Genomic DNA, 15,873 nt, shown 5'->3' with positions numbered 1-15,873 from the left:
TTACAATTATGCCAGGCTGAATTCTCCAGATGGTAGAACACTGTCCTTTGGAGTCCAATGTGGCAGGCTCGATCCTGGTTAGTCTGAAGGTTGTTGAAAGTGCTCAGATATGGAAGCTTTATGTCAGTAGATTCACTGGCACATAAAAGAACACTCCTGGAACAAAATTTCTGCCACCTTGGCATCTCCAAAAACTTCAAACGATTAGTTACTGGGAAACCAAACCAATGAAATTATTACTAATTTTAGTTCCGCCCACTATAAGTGGCCTCTCAATGTTTTAATATAGATGATCAGTTTCTTTACATACAGTAATACAGACTGATGTCAAAAGATGTCTAAAGCTGCTAATGTAAATCTGCAGTTACTGAAGAATCAGCAAAGAAAAGTAGAGTATATTTCTTACAGATAACGTGTTGATGGGAAAAAGGAAAGAAAAAATCAACTGTGTTTCAGAAAAAAGACATGGAAAATAAAAACTGAGAAATAGTAGAAAAGTATATATGGCATGGCCTGCTCTGGGTTCATGGGCAATATATTCACAGCGAAGACATTTTGAATGATGTTATCAGTAGCCCAAGCATAAACTCTTTCTAACTTTATAATAATTATTCTCTTTTTAATTTGTAATAAAGGAAATATGGTTTTTATAGTTATAATTCACGCGTATATTTTCCTCTGTTATTCAGTGTGTGTAGATCAGACCTTCCTCCAACAGTATACCATCAATTTGCTTATGCCGATGACATAGCCGTTGCCACCCAACATCAAGATACTAAGTCTACTTGGGATACACTGTGTAAGTGCCCATTATATTTGTATAACTGCAGACTACAGCCAAACACTGGTCTGTACAACTGACTGATAGTAGGCTATGTGGTCTTTGCAGTATCCAGAATAAGGCAAGGGCCACTTCTGTCTCGCTGTATGTTTGCCTCTGCAGCTACTTCCTTGTACCTTCTTCATAGCAGTTGCAGCACCTCCCTCTCTGCTAACCAAATTCAAGTTCCAGAACTCTACACAGTGACTGGCAAATTCAAGAAAAATATAGTCTCGTGCAAAACGCTTCATAATTTGTAAAAACACTTTTCTGAAGAAAGGTTTCGTGCAATAAACTTAATGATGATTTCATTATAAATTCTAAAAGTTAACTCCTAAGAGAAAATAGTATTTTGTCCAACTTTCAATACAATATTGAGAATGCTTTACGCTAAAAAAATTAAAAATAAATAGTAATGAAAAGCATTTTTATCACCAGTACATGTTTTGGTCCTTATTAGACCATCTTCAGCTGAGTAGTAAAATTGACAGGATACATTATTAACCACTACTAGAGAAATATGAATACGATACATAAAATGATGATGTGTTTTGAAATTAAAAGTTCATTAAAAATATAACGTGACTGTTTAAAAGCCCTTTTCTTCCAAGTCTTAATGGTTAATCCACTCTGTTCTAGCACAAATATAAAAGTTTTTTTTTATTAAGTCATCTTGTTATATTCTTGATAACATGTTAAAAGGAATTGCTTGTTATGTTCTGTTTGTCAAATGGACCGAATAAGTTAATTGAATTTGGGAACTCCTCCTAGTTTAACTGTGGTGGACTCTTATATTCGTAGGACGGATCTTATTTGATGAAATGTCAGCACGGAAAAATCAATCGTTTAGATTGACTGGTAGATCCTATGTTTATAGGAGTCTAGAAAAGAAAAACTACATGAGTTTGTGAGAGAAAAGCAAACGACAACGACCTCTTATAAAAATGCTAAAGTTAGGTACCCGCTCCCTGTCCTTTGGTCCTTCTGAACAGGCTCCGTCCTATCTGTACTATCACATTGTATTTAAGTTAGACTGATCACTTTCCAGCTGTTGGACTAAAGAAAAAAGTAGTTGGGCTACATTTCTGGAAAGTAGAACTCAGAGAATTATTGTAATTGAAGTGTTATCTGATCCTGTAATGACTAAGAAGGGGGGGGGGGGGGAGATCCTGCAGAGCAGTATTATTAGACCTTTAAGTTTCATTATATCATCATCAGTGTCTAAAGGCAATTCCTTTTCTTTTATATATATTGTACCAGGAAATGCCCGTACTTGTTAGCTTGATGAGCATGAGATGTTACGCAGGGTGTGTTGTACAGCACATCAAATTGGAGTGGGTACAGAGAGTGAGAGGATTTGCTTTGAATGAAGTTCTGAATATTGAAATTGTTTGTTTATTGTATAAAGTCAAGTCCATATCAACTTAATACAGTGGAAGATGGATTGGACATGACGTTTCTTCGTCTTGTGGCTGGCGATGTCCTGCATTGCTTTGCTACTCCTCCCATCCTCACCATGGAACAGCTCTCAGCACCATGGGATCACGTACCACTTCAACAAGGGCAACTCTAGATGTTCTTAAAGTTCTAGAAGTTCTTAAAGATCTCCAGAATTAAGGCCACGGCCGCTTCCTTCCAACTCCTAGGCCTTTCCTATCCCATCGTCGCCATAAGACCTATCTGTGTCGGTGCGACGTAAAGCCCCTAGCAAAAAAAAAATAAAATAAAAAATAAAGATCTTCAGGGTCTAGGAGTTCGGGTTGCCGGGCCCATTCACTCAGAAGGATAGTGCGAACACACTTATATAAGCCCCTGGATGTATTTGATGGCTAACTTTTACCATTCTCACGAAGGGATTAAAGAAATGCAATGGTACTGTGTCGAATGTCAATGGAATCAAACGCAAATTCTTCTTTAAGGTAAATAAACCAGTTACTGAGTTGAGAACATAAAGAAATTAATTTTCATGCAGCCGAATGTCAATAATCGAACCCACATTCTTCTCAACGTAAGTTACACTTGGCACATGTTATAAAATCGTTCACATGAAACATAATAGTTCACTTGTCCTTTTTAATTTAATTTCATTGCTCGTTTACAACAGGGTAGTAAACCCCAATTACAGTAAACCTAAAAATATTTAAAGTACTTATTAAATTACATTGACACTAGTCTTCGATCTTAATAACTAAATATATAATTCTTAATAACTAACCAAGGCATAGGGGTTCTGTGCATCGGTCTGACTCGGCTCAGTTCGGACCAGCATTTTGTCTCGGGGCAGCTCGGCTAAGATCGCCTCAACTTTGCTCGGATGATGGAGCGCTGCAGAGCAAGTGGGAAGGGGGAGACAGGCGGAGCAAGCGAGACGGGCGTAGGGAAAGAGAGAGACAGCGCTATTGCTCAAAATCAAGGAGTGGGGGTCTGCACTCTGGTCAACTTAGCAAACTCGTCTTATGCACCGTGCGCCGCGCAATTCACTGGTGCATGCACTCTGAGAGGTCCTGGTCTATGCTAACAGCTTCATTATAGTTGTTACATAACATATAGAGTGGCGAGTGGTTGTGGATGGTTGTTAGAGCTCTTTCACCGGGTGAGTTGGCCGAGCGGTAGGGGCGCGCGGCTGTGAGCTTGCATCCTGGAGATAGTGGGTTCGAATCCTACTGTCGGCAGCCCTGAAGATGGTTTTCCGTGGTTTCCCATTTTCACACCAGGCAAATGTTGGGGCTGTACCTTAATTAAGGCCATGGCCGCTTGCTTCCAACTCCTAGGCCTTTCCTATCCCATCGTCGCCATAAGACCTATCTGTGTCGGTCCGACGTAAAGCCACTAGCAAAAAAAAAAAAAAAAAAATAAAAGTAAAGGAGAGCTCTTTCAGTCCTAAATGTGCTGCGTTCTCTTGAGTGCAAGCGAAGTACGTGAAAATTCAATAACGATAGTAAATTTATGTTATCTATTTTATTGTTTAATAATTTATGCAGGTACTTTGCATTGATTATTTTTCTCTGATTTTCAAGGCTGGTCATTCTGATACTGGTTAGTACATTTTGTATGTCACGATAAATGGGTACAAGCCATGTGTTTGGTGATGTAGGAATCTTACAAAATGTTTTTATACTTTTTCGATTAACTTAATATATTTATTGAACTTTGGATTCCATACAGTATTATCATATTCCAGTTTTGTTCGTACAAAGGCATTATAGAGTGCTATGATGGAATTCGTCTTCCTGAACAGTTTTGTGTTCCATATGATAAATCCCACTGCCCAGTAGGTCTCTCCTATCACCTTGTTTACATGAACTATGAAAGTAAGACCCTTGTCAAGGCGGACGCCAAGGTAACTGACTTGGTTGACTTCCTGCAGGAAATTTGGACCCAGCTTGTATGGAAAGATAGTTTTATTGTTTTACCGAGTGAATTTGAAGAAGAGAGCACAACTATTTGTAGAGTCCTACTAAATTCTATGATTGCTTTGAATTTATTTACAAACTTTTTTCAGAACACTGCTATGACATATAAGCATTGGAACAGTTTAGGGCGACCCTGCTAAAAGCGATGCTCAGTTCTTGTGCTGGGGGAGCTGTGATAAGTTGGCAACCAGTGGTTAATATTATAAAGTTGGGATTAGTAAATGTTTGACACTGACGGGAAAATCAGAGGTATTGATTGATTTGATGGAGAAGCAGGTTGTAGGTAGGAACCCTCTTCAGAGGCAGCCCTGCCCAGGGAGTGGCTCCCCTGTCTATGCGAGTCCCAGAGCACACTAACCCGATGTAAGAATCTGGAAAGGGTCCCAGCTCAGGGTTACGAGTGAAGATATCAACATAATTTACACCAGAGGAGATTGACTTCGGAATGGTGGATATTGTGGAAGAGGCAGCCCAGTACTAGGGGAATAGTATGAGTACGCTATTCATCAGCAGCATTTGTTTCCCATGTCAGGGGCAGCTGCAAGGGCGTCTGTTCCCCATTATAATGGATGGCCTGAATAACTGCTGGTAGTAGCTCTAAAATGCTTTTGGGAGTGGCATCCTCATTGTAACAATAGCCTAAAATGAGTTCTGGTGCTGGGGGAGCTGTGATACGTGGGCAACCAGCAGTTAATATTATGAAGGTGGGAATAACAAATGTTGTGACCCTGACAGGAAAATCAGAGGAGTTGATTGATTTCATGGAGAAAGAGAATGTTGCAATTATGGGACTGAGTGAGATCAAGTGGAGGGGAAACGGAGTGAAGAGGATGGGTAGAGGGTACATCCTGTACTGGAGTGGAGGAGGTGAGGCAAAGAATGGAGTTGGAGTAATTGTTAACAAAATCCTGGATGAAAATGTGGATAGGGTAGACTACATTATCAGAGTATAACTGAGGACGGAAGAAGTTCATCCAAGTTTATGCACCCCAAACTGGAAACAGTGAGGTAAATATAGAGGAATTCTTGGAAACACTCGAGGAAGTAATCACTGATGTGGAAGTCATAGTCATGGGAGACCTGAATAGGCAGGTTGGAAATGACAGAATTGATAAACAAGAAGTGATTGGTCCATTTGGATTTGGAGAAAGGAACAGTGAGGGAGATAAGTTAATTGATTTTTGTGAAAGAAATGGAATGATTGAGGGTAATGCTTGGTTTAGAAAGAAGAATAGCAGAAAGATTGCTATAAATGACTGGAGTGAAACCATTATTTTTTGGCTGAGAAAATAAATCGTAAACTGTTAAGATGTAACAGCACTACTATGTGAGGCGTTTGATAGAGACTACAGAGTAGTGGTAGCAAAATTGAAAATAGTTCAAATTGTTAGAGTAAAAGAAATAAAACACAAAAAAAAAGTGCAGAAATTGGAAGATAAAAGAACTCGGGAGAAATTTCAGGAGGAATTAAAACAGCACATCCCTATATCAGAAATAGAAAGTGTAGAAGAACAATGGACCAAATTTAAAAATACATTTGTAAGCTGTGCAGAGAAGATTTGTGGCAGACCTTTGGTGTGAGTGAAGGACAAGGAGACACCTTGGTGGAATGAAAAGGTGACGGAGGTTGTCAAACAAAAGAAGAAAGCCTGGCAGGAATGGAACAGAGATAGAAAAGAAGAAAGTGAGATTAATTATATGTCTTGTTAGGTATTGTATCGAGCTCGATAGCTGCAGTCGCTTAAGTGCGGCCAGTATCCAGTATTCGGGAGATAGTGGGTTCGAACCCCACTGTCGGCAGCCCTGAAAATGGTTTTCCGTGGTTTCCCATTTTCACACCAGGCAAATGCTGGGGCTGTACCTTAATTAAGGCCACGGCCGCTTCCTTCCCACTCCTAGCCCTTCCCTGTCCCATCGTCGCCATAAGACCTGTCTGTGTCGGTGCGACGTAAAGCAACTAGCAAAAAAAAAAAAAAAAGAAAGGTATTGTATCTAGCAAATAACACCTGTATCTTGTTTGAACTGATTGGGAGAAGCTGTTTAAAAGGAATCACACAGTCTGAAACAAATACAAGATTGAAATTAACAAGGCAGATAGACAAAGAAAATTAGAGGATAGATAAAAGCCAAATAATTTAAATTGGGACTTTCGGTAAAGATGGCTAGTAGAGCTCACAGTATCCATTTCCTTTTTTTTTTATGTCGCACCGTCTAGGTCTTACGGTGACGATGGGACAGGAAGGGGCTAGGAGTTGGAAGGAAGTGGCCGTGGCCTTAATTAAGGTACAGCCCCAGCATTTGCCTGGCATGAAAATGGGAAACCACTGAAAACCATCTTCAGGGCTGTTGACATTGAGGTTCAAACCCACTGTCTCCCGAATGCAAGCTCACAGTTGTGCAACCCTAATAGCATGACCAACTTGCTCATTACCAAAATGTTCAACAGTCATTCTGGAAGCATTGGGATTTGCCAGTCTTACTCAAATTGAATCCTTTTGTTTTGATTCTGGTGTAATTTTCTAAATCCTCATATAGAGTATCGTCAGTTATATGGTATTACTTGAATCACAATAATTCACTCTATCAGAAAACTAATCAAACTTCATGAAAATGAAACAAATCTATCTCTTCCTCCCTGGTATGATTTTTGCTGTTTTTGTCATTTATCTTCATTATGTTTTCCTTTTCCATGTGCCATAATTATGATCCATAAATCAAGCTTCTTTATGTCTTTTTGTTTCCTATGTTCATTTCCACCTTTTGTTTTGGAAGAAAGTGGTTTAGTTTTACCAGATACAAACCACAGTTGTGTATATAAGACATTGGTCAATTGGCCAGAAGCTCGAGAGTGATTGTTGGATGGATTTTTGTTTATTCAGTTCAGGAGAAGTAATTATTTAGTCTGTCAGAGGTTTCTGGATATATTTTCTGTTATCACTTCTTTCTTATGGGCACTCAATCACTCAATATTCCAAGGCGAATGGCAAGAGGAAGGCTGTCTCTGTGATTTATGGTGCATGAGGCTTTCATCTGCATGCTCCCTTGTACACCGTGTTTCTTCTCATGCAGGTGTATGATTGCATGGTGTTTATCACATTGCATGGCTTACAGAGAACAAATAATTGAGTACAAGGATAGAAAAATTTCTAATTAGGCGGAGTTTTTATATGTATAGAGTTGCTGAATGAAACTCGAGCGAAGAAACGGTTAGCAGAAGCACATGTTGTGCAGATCCAGAAGGAATTGGACTCCGCCAAATTGAAGGTGAAAAAGAATACTGAAGAGCTGAACTTTCTGAAGCAGCAGTTGCAGGTAAGTGTGGTCCGTTACTTCTGTTACATCCTGCAAAGGCCTTCAATCTAATAGATTTAAATGTAATTCCACAATTTTTCGTATACTACTGTACAAAAGAAAATACTGAGCCGTTTGGCTTCTGAAAGTGCAGGATATTTATCTCAAATTAGTTATTGTTTTAAAAGCTTGTTAAATTCTACCGTATTATTATATTTAAAAACGTAATGAATGTTTAATAATGAAACGTAGTGAATATCATTTATCATACCCTATTATTTCCTTTTAATTTTGTGAAACTGAAGTGTGGTAGACAAAAGAATTTGTAGTGTCACTGTGCTTTTTGTTCTCAGATCATTTTCTTTTCAGTGAACATTCATGAGACAATTGTACCAACTCCACTGATTTAAGCTGGGGACTCCCAAATTTTCATTCTTCCTCCCTCTTTCCCGATTTCTGAGACTGATATGATTTTGAGAGGAGCTTTATTATTCCTTCTTGTATTGTTAAAAAAACTGGTTTTCAGTGGGCACGAGTAAAGATTACTTAAATACTTGCCATTTTGTCAATTCCACCTAGAATGCGAAGTGTGAGGTAATGTTCAGCATATTTACAAAGACAAAAACTCAGTTGAAGTGCTTTGAGAAAAAAATTAGTTCAGATTTTCTTAAATAGTTCTAAGGCAGCTACTATGGGGAGTTGTGTGTTGTAATGCTCAGGTACATGCAGTAGTTTAGTAGTTAAAAATTACCGGGCAAGTTGGCCATGCAGTTACTGGCGCGCAGCTGTGATCTTGAATCCGGGAAATAGTGGGTTCGAATCCCACTGTTGGCAGTCCTGAAGATGGTTTTCCATGGTTTCCCTTTTTCACACCAGGCAAATGCTTGTGTGAGATGTAAAACAAATTGTAGAAAATTGTATAAATAAACTAAATAAATAGATATATACATAACTGTCAGTCAAGAAAACACGCTACCCTTCCCCTTTAGTCCAGTCAAGTTAAACATGAAAAGGGCTCATGCTTGCAAAAGGTCCAGTCATTATGAAGTTTTTATATGTTGTTAGGACCTAAACCAATATTAAAAAACCAGACTTGCAATTTCCAAAGTGCTGTGCGAGCGGCGGTGTACCAAAAAAACCTTGAAATTTTCAGACTTTTTTCAGATTTTGCTCAATATTGCAGTGAATGAAGGGTCTGACCGGTATAGTCACTCTGTATACTCTTAAGGTAGACTACATTTGCTACAATTTGATACCAGGGCAAGCTCTATACAGCCATTGGTTCCCAAGATACAGTTCTTCAAAAATAGGCCATTTTCTCCAAAAAGTGAAATTTTTCAAAATGGTTACTTATTTCGTGAAATATCTTCTAAAATATGCATCCCACGTCAAATATTATATGACATGAAGTTATAGTAAATTTAATTAGCTTTCATTTGAGACCAGACTGGTACCTGTAGGCCCAGCGGTTCTCTCATAAACAGCAGGTAACCAAAACCAGTCATAAGTGGGGATTGGGGGAAATGCAAATAAACTGCTCTCACGTCTTTTTATGACATGACTCCTGAGGAGCGAGACACTGAGAGGTCTCTCACTATGTCAGCAGAAGAAATTGATATCTACCAAATACTAAAGGCAACATTAAAAAGTGGCTTGGAGAAAATTGAAGAAAAAGGTCCAACATCAGAGTTGTGGCTCCATTACTTTTGTATGACCACTTTGTTCAAACTATTCATACAGGAAGAGCATGCTGGTGATTGAAACCTTCATTTGTACACTGTCCACAAGATGCTCCCTTTTTTCCACGCAGCTGGACATTTTTTGTACGCTAAGAGCGTGCACCTCTACCTTCAGGATATGATGGCTCTACAAGATCGGATGGATAAAAGTGAATACGACATGTTCAGAAAAGGATCCTTCACCATTCGCTGGTCTGATAAATTTTGGTCTGGGTTGTGGTCAGACCTAACAATTGAACAGAAGCTGATGTGATCCATGAAGACCTACAGTGGGTTGATCCAAGGAAGGGGAATCTCCGACAGTGTGCTGGCAAGGTGGACAACAGGAATGGTGTTTATGATGAACGTATGTGAAAAACTTGAAAGTTTTTGCAGCATCTCATCTCCTACTGGAGAGCAGCATGTAGACATGAGACCTTCTTGAATCATCCAAGATAACAGTTATGTGGAAAAACTCAAAAACTGGTTTGCTCTCCACCCTCCATTTCCCAAAACTGACAGTTTGCTTTCTATCAGTAGTGGTTTACTGGCGGGTCCTGAGATTAATTGGCATACGGCCCAGAGAGTTGGAACGGAGGGAGAGATGAAAATTGTGAGGCAAATGTACGACAAAGTAATAAAACGGAAAAACAAAGTTACCACGCTGGCATTGGTCACCTCATCCGTTAAATTGCCGGACAAAAACAGAAGAGTAGCTGTGGATCCACTCACAATTTTCCAATGAGTGTGTATTCCAAACCAATCTGAACAGGATTTACAGGATGACTTCAAGTATGAGTTGGCCCCGTTCCCGATGTCTCTGTTCAATGAACAGGGCACAAAATCCACTCTGTACCCTTCCTTCACTCCTCTTTCCAGCCACACGCCGATGGAGAGTGGCTACCTCTTGCTTAAGGTCGTGTGGCAGCAGAAGAGCACAGTTTGAGCACTTTTGGCGCGTTATACCACTTACGTCCATAACCACTTTGGGAAGAACCTCTCCATCGCTTTTGACTGCTGCCCCGAAGATTCTATTTAAAAAAGACACCAAAACAGCGGAACGACTCCGGCGCTACGCAGCTCATTCTAGCTACGAATTGACGTTCGATGAATCCACAGTAATTCAAATTGCCCAAGAGCATGTATTGGGCAATGAGAATAACAAGAGACGCCTAATAACTCTTCTTTGTGACGCCTTTCAGAAGGAGGGAGTAGAAGTGGCTGTTGCCGAAGAAGATGCGGATCAAGAGATCGTCATGACGGCGCTTTCAAAAAGAGCAGTAGCCGATCGGGTCATCATACTGGGAGAAGACGTCGACCTGCTCGTTCTTCTCAGTGGTTTAGGCGCTGAAGAGACAAACGTCTACCTTCAGAAGAGCATGAAGGGCGAAGCTGGTTGCTGTCACTAGTCTACGACCTCCTACAACCACCAGGACTCCCAGCGATCACCAGGGACAGTACTATTCACCCACGCGTTTACCGGGTGCAATACCACCTCGGCACCATTTGGCCAAGGAAAGACCAAAATTACCACACTCCTGAGCAAGAGTGAACCACTTGCTGAGGATGTGGAGGTCTTCCTTCTGCCAGACTCCACCCCATAAGCCGTGAGAGAAGCAGGCATCAAGGGCTTTGTGGCACTATATGGGGGTGACATCAAGAGGGATACTTCGGATTTCCTGAGGTGTAAGACGTTTATCACTTCAAGCGAGCACAAACCTTGTCCGTTTGCCACCGACGGAAGATGTCGCAGGCCACCATAGAGCAAGTGCAGAAGTGGCGGGGATTCAACTTGAATCCCATTGATTGAGGGTGAAAGCTGTCTTCTCAGGGACTCACCCCCATCCCCAGAACCATGGATCCCAACCCTCCTTCCCTTTTGTGAAAAATTTCTTGTAAATGCAAGAAAGGGTGCTCTGGGAGCTGCTCGTGCAGAAAGGCTGGGCTCCACTGCTCAGTCCTCTGCCAGTCATGCGGTGGCAAATTGTGCATTAACGTCCCAGATGTGGAGCTGAAATACTCGGACAGTGAAGATGACCCGACTACAGATCGGGCGCCTCTCCCAGCGTCCATCACGGCCACCGAGACATCATCTTCGTGCGAGCCCAAGCCCGGGCAATCTAAGATAAAAGGGCATGATTTGGCAACCAAAACACAACACCTACATGATTGATATTAGTTTTCTTTTTTGTGTAAATGTAATTTGTCCTTATCGTAGGTACCATGATGTTTATACAAGCATTTTAGTATGTAATATAAAACAATATGTGATGATGACGTAATTCCCGATAGGTATATTATCTTTTCTTTTTTCATCAAACAATTTTTTAACAATGTATGTATGTATGTTGGGTAGTCAGCCCGAAGGCTGGTTTGATCCTCTGCAGTTACGCCAACAGCTGTCATAAATAGCCTAGGTGTCACTGAAGAGGAGTGAGGTAGTTTCCCGTTCCTTTCCTCACCGAGTCAGCCCTTGCTATTACATATCAGTCTGCCAAGCCCACTGAAATGCATGCACCAACCGACCCTATGAGCGATATTTTCACACCATTCATAACAGGGACTGGCTGCATAAGGAATGGTATTACTAGCATCACTCATACCTCAGTCACTTTCATATTGTCAAAGCCAAGGATGAGACTGAGACAGGTCAATGAAAGTAACAAATTTGATATAGCCCATACCAGAAGACATAGCGCACTGTAAACACTACATCTCACCAACAAAGGCATTTTTTAACAATAACAAAAATAAATATTTTAACTGTTTGATAAATAATACCATAAAAACGTGAGAACACTTTATTTGCATTTCTCCCCAAAAGTCACTTTTGCCTTTTTTGGGTTATCTGCCGTTTTTGAGAGAACCGCTAGGCCTACAGGTACCAGTCTGGTCTCAAATGAAAGCTAGTTAAATTTACTACAACTTTATTTCATATAGTACTTGATGTGGGATGCGTATTTTAGAAGATATTTCACAAAGTATGTGACCATTTCGAAAAAATTTCACTTTTTGGAAAAAAAATGGCCTATTTTCGAAGAACTGTATCTTAGGAACCAGTGGCTGTATAGAACCCGCCCTGGTCTCAAATTGTAGCAAATTTAGTGTACTTTAGAAGTATGTAGAGTGACTATGCCGGTCAGACCCTTCCTTCACTGAGATATTGAGCAAACGTGAAAAAAGTCCAAAACTTTCATGGTTTTTTTTTGGGTACACCGCCACTCGCACAGCACTTTGGAAATTGCAAGTCTGTTTTTTTAATATTGGTTTAGGTTCTAACAACATATAAAAAACTTCATAATGACCGGACCTTTTGCGAGCACGGATGTACATCTTGACTGGACTACTTTAGGAACATTAGAGAAAATGAATTCATGTGATATTCTGTTACCTCAGCGTCAGCATTAATTTTACTGTTATTACTGTCATCAGCATTGTATATTTTATGAGTTGTCCTTATTTATATATGTAGATTTTGTTTTCTTTCTCTACTATTTTTCCTACGTACAGGAGTATTGTTTATTTCTAAGTTATGGCTGTACTCTAGTGAAGCAGCTATTTAAGGCACCTTTCTCCATGTTAGGAACAGTCTCATTTCTTGCTGACTCATCATCATCATCATCATCATCATCATCATCATCATCCTAAACCATCTCCAGTTTCCCGGGTGTGGTATATGAGCCTCCTCCATCTCATCCTGTCCTTGTACCATTCTTCCTCCACCAACTTGTCCCAATCATGACCTCTCAGCAGTACATCGCTCTTAACTAAATCTATCCATTTCCTTCGTGGCCTTCCCACGGGTCATCATCCTTCTACCTTTCTGTCAAATTCCTTCCTTGCAGTTCTGTTTACTGGCACCCTCTTAATGTGACCAAACCACTTCAGTCTTGATATCTGATCTTATTTAGGAGAGAATCATCTATTCCTACTTCTTCTCTAATTTTCTCATTCCTAATCTTGTCTTTCCTGGTTTTCTGGATCATAGTGCGTAGGAATTTCATTTCAGCTGCCTGAAGTTTGGAATTATCTCTATTGGTCAGTGTTGTGGTTTCGAGACTGTATGTAAGAATTGGTGTATAATAGGACTTGTACAATGTCATTTTTGTTTTCATGGGTATTTGCTCATCCCACAGCAGGTGTCTTACCTAGTGGTAAAATTGTGTTGCCTTATTGATTCGATTGTTCACCTCATGTTTTGCTAGGTTGTCATTTGATATAACGCTACCCAAGCATTTGAAAACTGGAACGCTGTCCAGTTGGGCTTCATTTAACATGACTATTGGTTCTGCTTCTTCCCCATGCACTTTCATCACCACCGTCTTGGTCTTGCTGATGTTTAAACCATATTTCTTAAACTCGTCATTCCAGCTTTGTATTCTCTCTCCCAATTCCTCTTCCGAGTCACTCCAGATCGCAACATCATCTGCAAATGTGAAGGCTTTGATATCTCCGTGTTCTTTCCTTTTAATAGATTTCATTACTACATCCATTACAATAATAAATAGAAGTGGTGTCAATGAGCTGCCCTGCTGCACTCCTCTCTTTGTTTCAAACCAGTCCGACAAACCACATCCTACTTAAATACAGCTTCTGTTCCCACTATACAACATTTTCACTTTGTCTATGAGGCTGTCTCGCACTTGAAGTTCTTTCATGCATTGCCAAATTCTTTCCCTTGGTACACTATCGTATGCTTTCTCAATGTCCAAAAATATTAGAAATAAAGGCTTGTTCTTCTCCCAGTATTTTTCCATTAGCATCCTAATTGCAAATATAAGGTCTGTAGTTGACCTTCCTGGTCTGAAACCATACTACTCTTCTTCCAAAATTGGTTCAAAATATCTCTGATTCTGGTCTCTATTATTTTTTCCAATATTTTCAGGACATGAGAGAGTAGTGTTATACCACGGTAATTAGTACATTTTCATCAGCTTCCTTTCTTGAACAGAGGTACAATGATGCCCATCTTCCAGTCCTTAGGAATAGTATTTTCCTCCCATATCTTGTTGAGCAGTCTGTAGAGCCATTGGATTCCTGGAATTCCTGCTGCTTTCAGCATATCTGCACTTAGTTCATGTATGCCCACTGCCTTTCCTTTCTTCATGCTCTTGAGCGCATTTTCAACCTCAAGCCATGTAATTGGTGGTTCAGTTGTGGTTCCTCGACTTGGCTCTCCTCTATCCGTTATGTTTTCTGTATCTCCATTCAGCAGCTTTTCGAAATAGATCTTGAGTTCTTGTTTAATTTCTCCCTCTTCTTGTGCCAGAGTTCCATCATCACGTTCTATTGCTTTTATGGTCTCTTGATCCCTTCGCTTGTTTTTTCACTACTCTGTATAGCAATTTCATATTTCCTCTACTGTCCTCTTCCAGTTTGTCTGCAAACTCATTCCATTTCTTCTCTTTTTCTTCCCTTACAATGTTCTTTACAGCAAGTTTCTTGTTCCTGTATACTCCTTGAAGTCTTTGTATTTCTTGTTCATTTCGTTCTTGTCCCTGTTTTTGTTTTTCCTTGTCCAGTGCCTTCTTTATTTGGTTTCTTTCTTTCACCACTGTTTTCACTCTATCATTCCACCATGGTGTCTCCTTTTTTCTTTTGATAGAACTTGTAACTCCACTTAGGTTTTTGGCTTCTCCCACAAAGGTGTCTTTGAAGGCCTTCCATTCTTCATTAATGCTGGTTACTTCACACTTCGGCAAACTCTGTTGAATCCTTAGTTTGTATTCTTCCTTTATTTGGACTTCTTGCAACTTCCAAGTTTTAACCCTTGGTTTTTTCGTAATAAGTTCCTGCGTTTCATTTGCCTTATGTTTGAAGTCTACTACCAACAATCTGTGGTCACTGTCCATGCTTTCACTAGGGATGACCTTTACATCTGTGATGTACCTGCCACCATCTTTATTTGTGATTACGTAGTCAATCAATGTTCTATACTGGCCATCCCAACTTACCTTGTTATTCTGTGACTGTCTCTTTTTTTTTGAAGAATGTATTTTTGATTATAAGATCATTTCTTCTGCACAGATCTAATAGTTGTTCTCCTTCTGGGTTCCTTTGTCCAAATCCATGTGGACCAATGATGTTCTCATACCCAAGTCTGTCTACCCCAACTTGCGCATTTAGATCTCCAATAATAATAACATTTTCCTCATTAACTGTATCTTCCAGGTCTTGCCGAAATTTATCTTTGTCTTCCTCACTGCAGCCTGTCTGTGGAGCATACACTTGTATGATGGTGTACTTAGTGTTCTCCAGTTTCATGAACATTTTAATGATTCTATCACTTTTGCAGATAACTTCAGCTGTAGCATCAGTCCTTTCGTTAATTAAGAATCCAACACCATTTTTCGCTACCTTCTCCTGTCCACTCCAGTATAATTTATAACCTCCACGAAGTGTCTTACTTCCAATCCCTTTCCATTTGGTCTCACTTAATCCCAATATTGATATTTTTCTTCTATCCATCATGTCTAGGAGTTCTTCTAACTTTCCAGTTAATGATAGAATGTTCATAGTTCCAATTCGGTATTTGGGTCTCTTTTTTTATTTGAGGTTTCCTTTCAGAACATTGTATATCATCAGCCTTACGGTCATCATACTTTACAATTGTCTGAGAGGACGTGTCAGT

General features: G+C 39.9%; 1 protein-coding gene across 6 annotated transcripts in view; it reads left to right on the top strand.

Annotated features, from left to right (window-relative positions):
• The window catches only part of LOC136864441 (sarcolemmal membrane-associated protein), a 700,905-nt gene that overhangs the window by 484,539 nt on the left and 200,493 nt on the right, over positions 1-15,873 (top strand). For all 6 annotated transcript variants that reach the window (XR_010859312.2, XM_067141439.2, XM_067141440.2 and 3 more), the window contains one exon: positions 7,409-7,545. Coding sequence is in view for 5 of the 6 variants with exons in the window: in XM_067141439.2 (XP_066997540.1) it covers positions 7,409-7,545 (137 nt within the window). In the remaining variant the exon portion in view is untranslated. The remainder of the gene's footprint in view (positions 1-7,408; positions 7,546-15,873) is intronic.

The sequence above is a fragment of the Anabrus simplex genome, chromosome 2 (assembly GCF_040414725.1).
Source record: "Anabrus simplex isolate iqAnaSimp1 chromosome 2, ASM4041472v1, whole genome shotgun sequence".
Classification (NCBI taxonomy): domain Eukaryota; kingdom Metazoa; phylum Arthropoda; class Insecta; order Orthoptera; family Tettigoniidae; genus Anabrus; species Anabrus simplex.
This window is presented reverse-complemented; position numbering and strand designations above follow the sequence as displayed.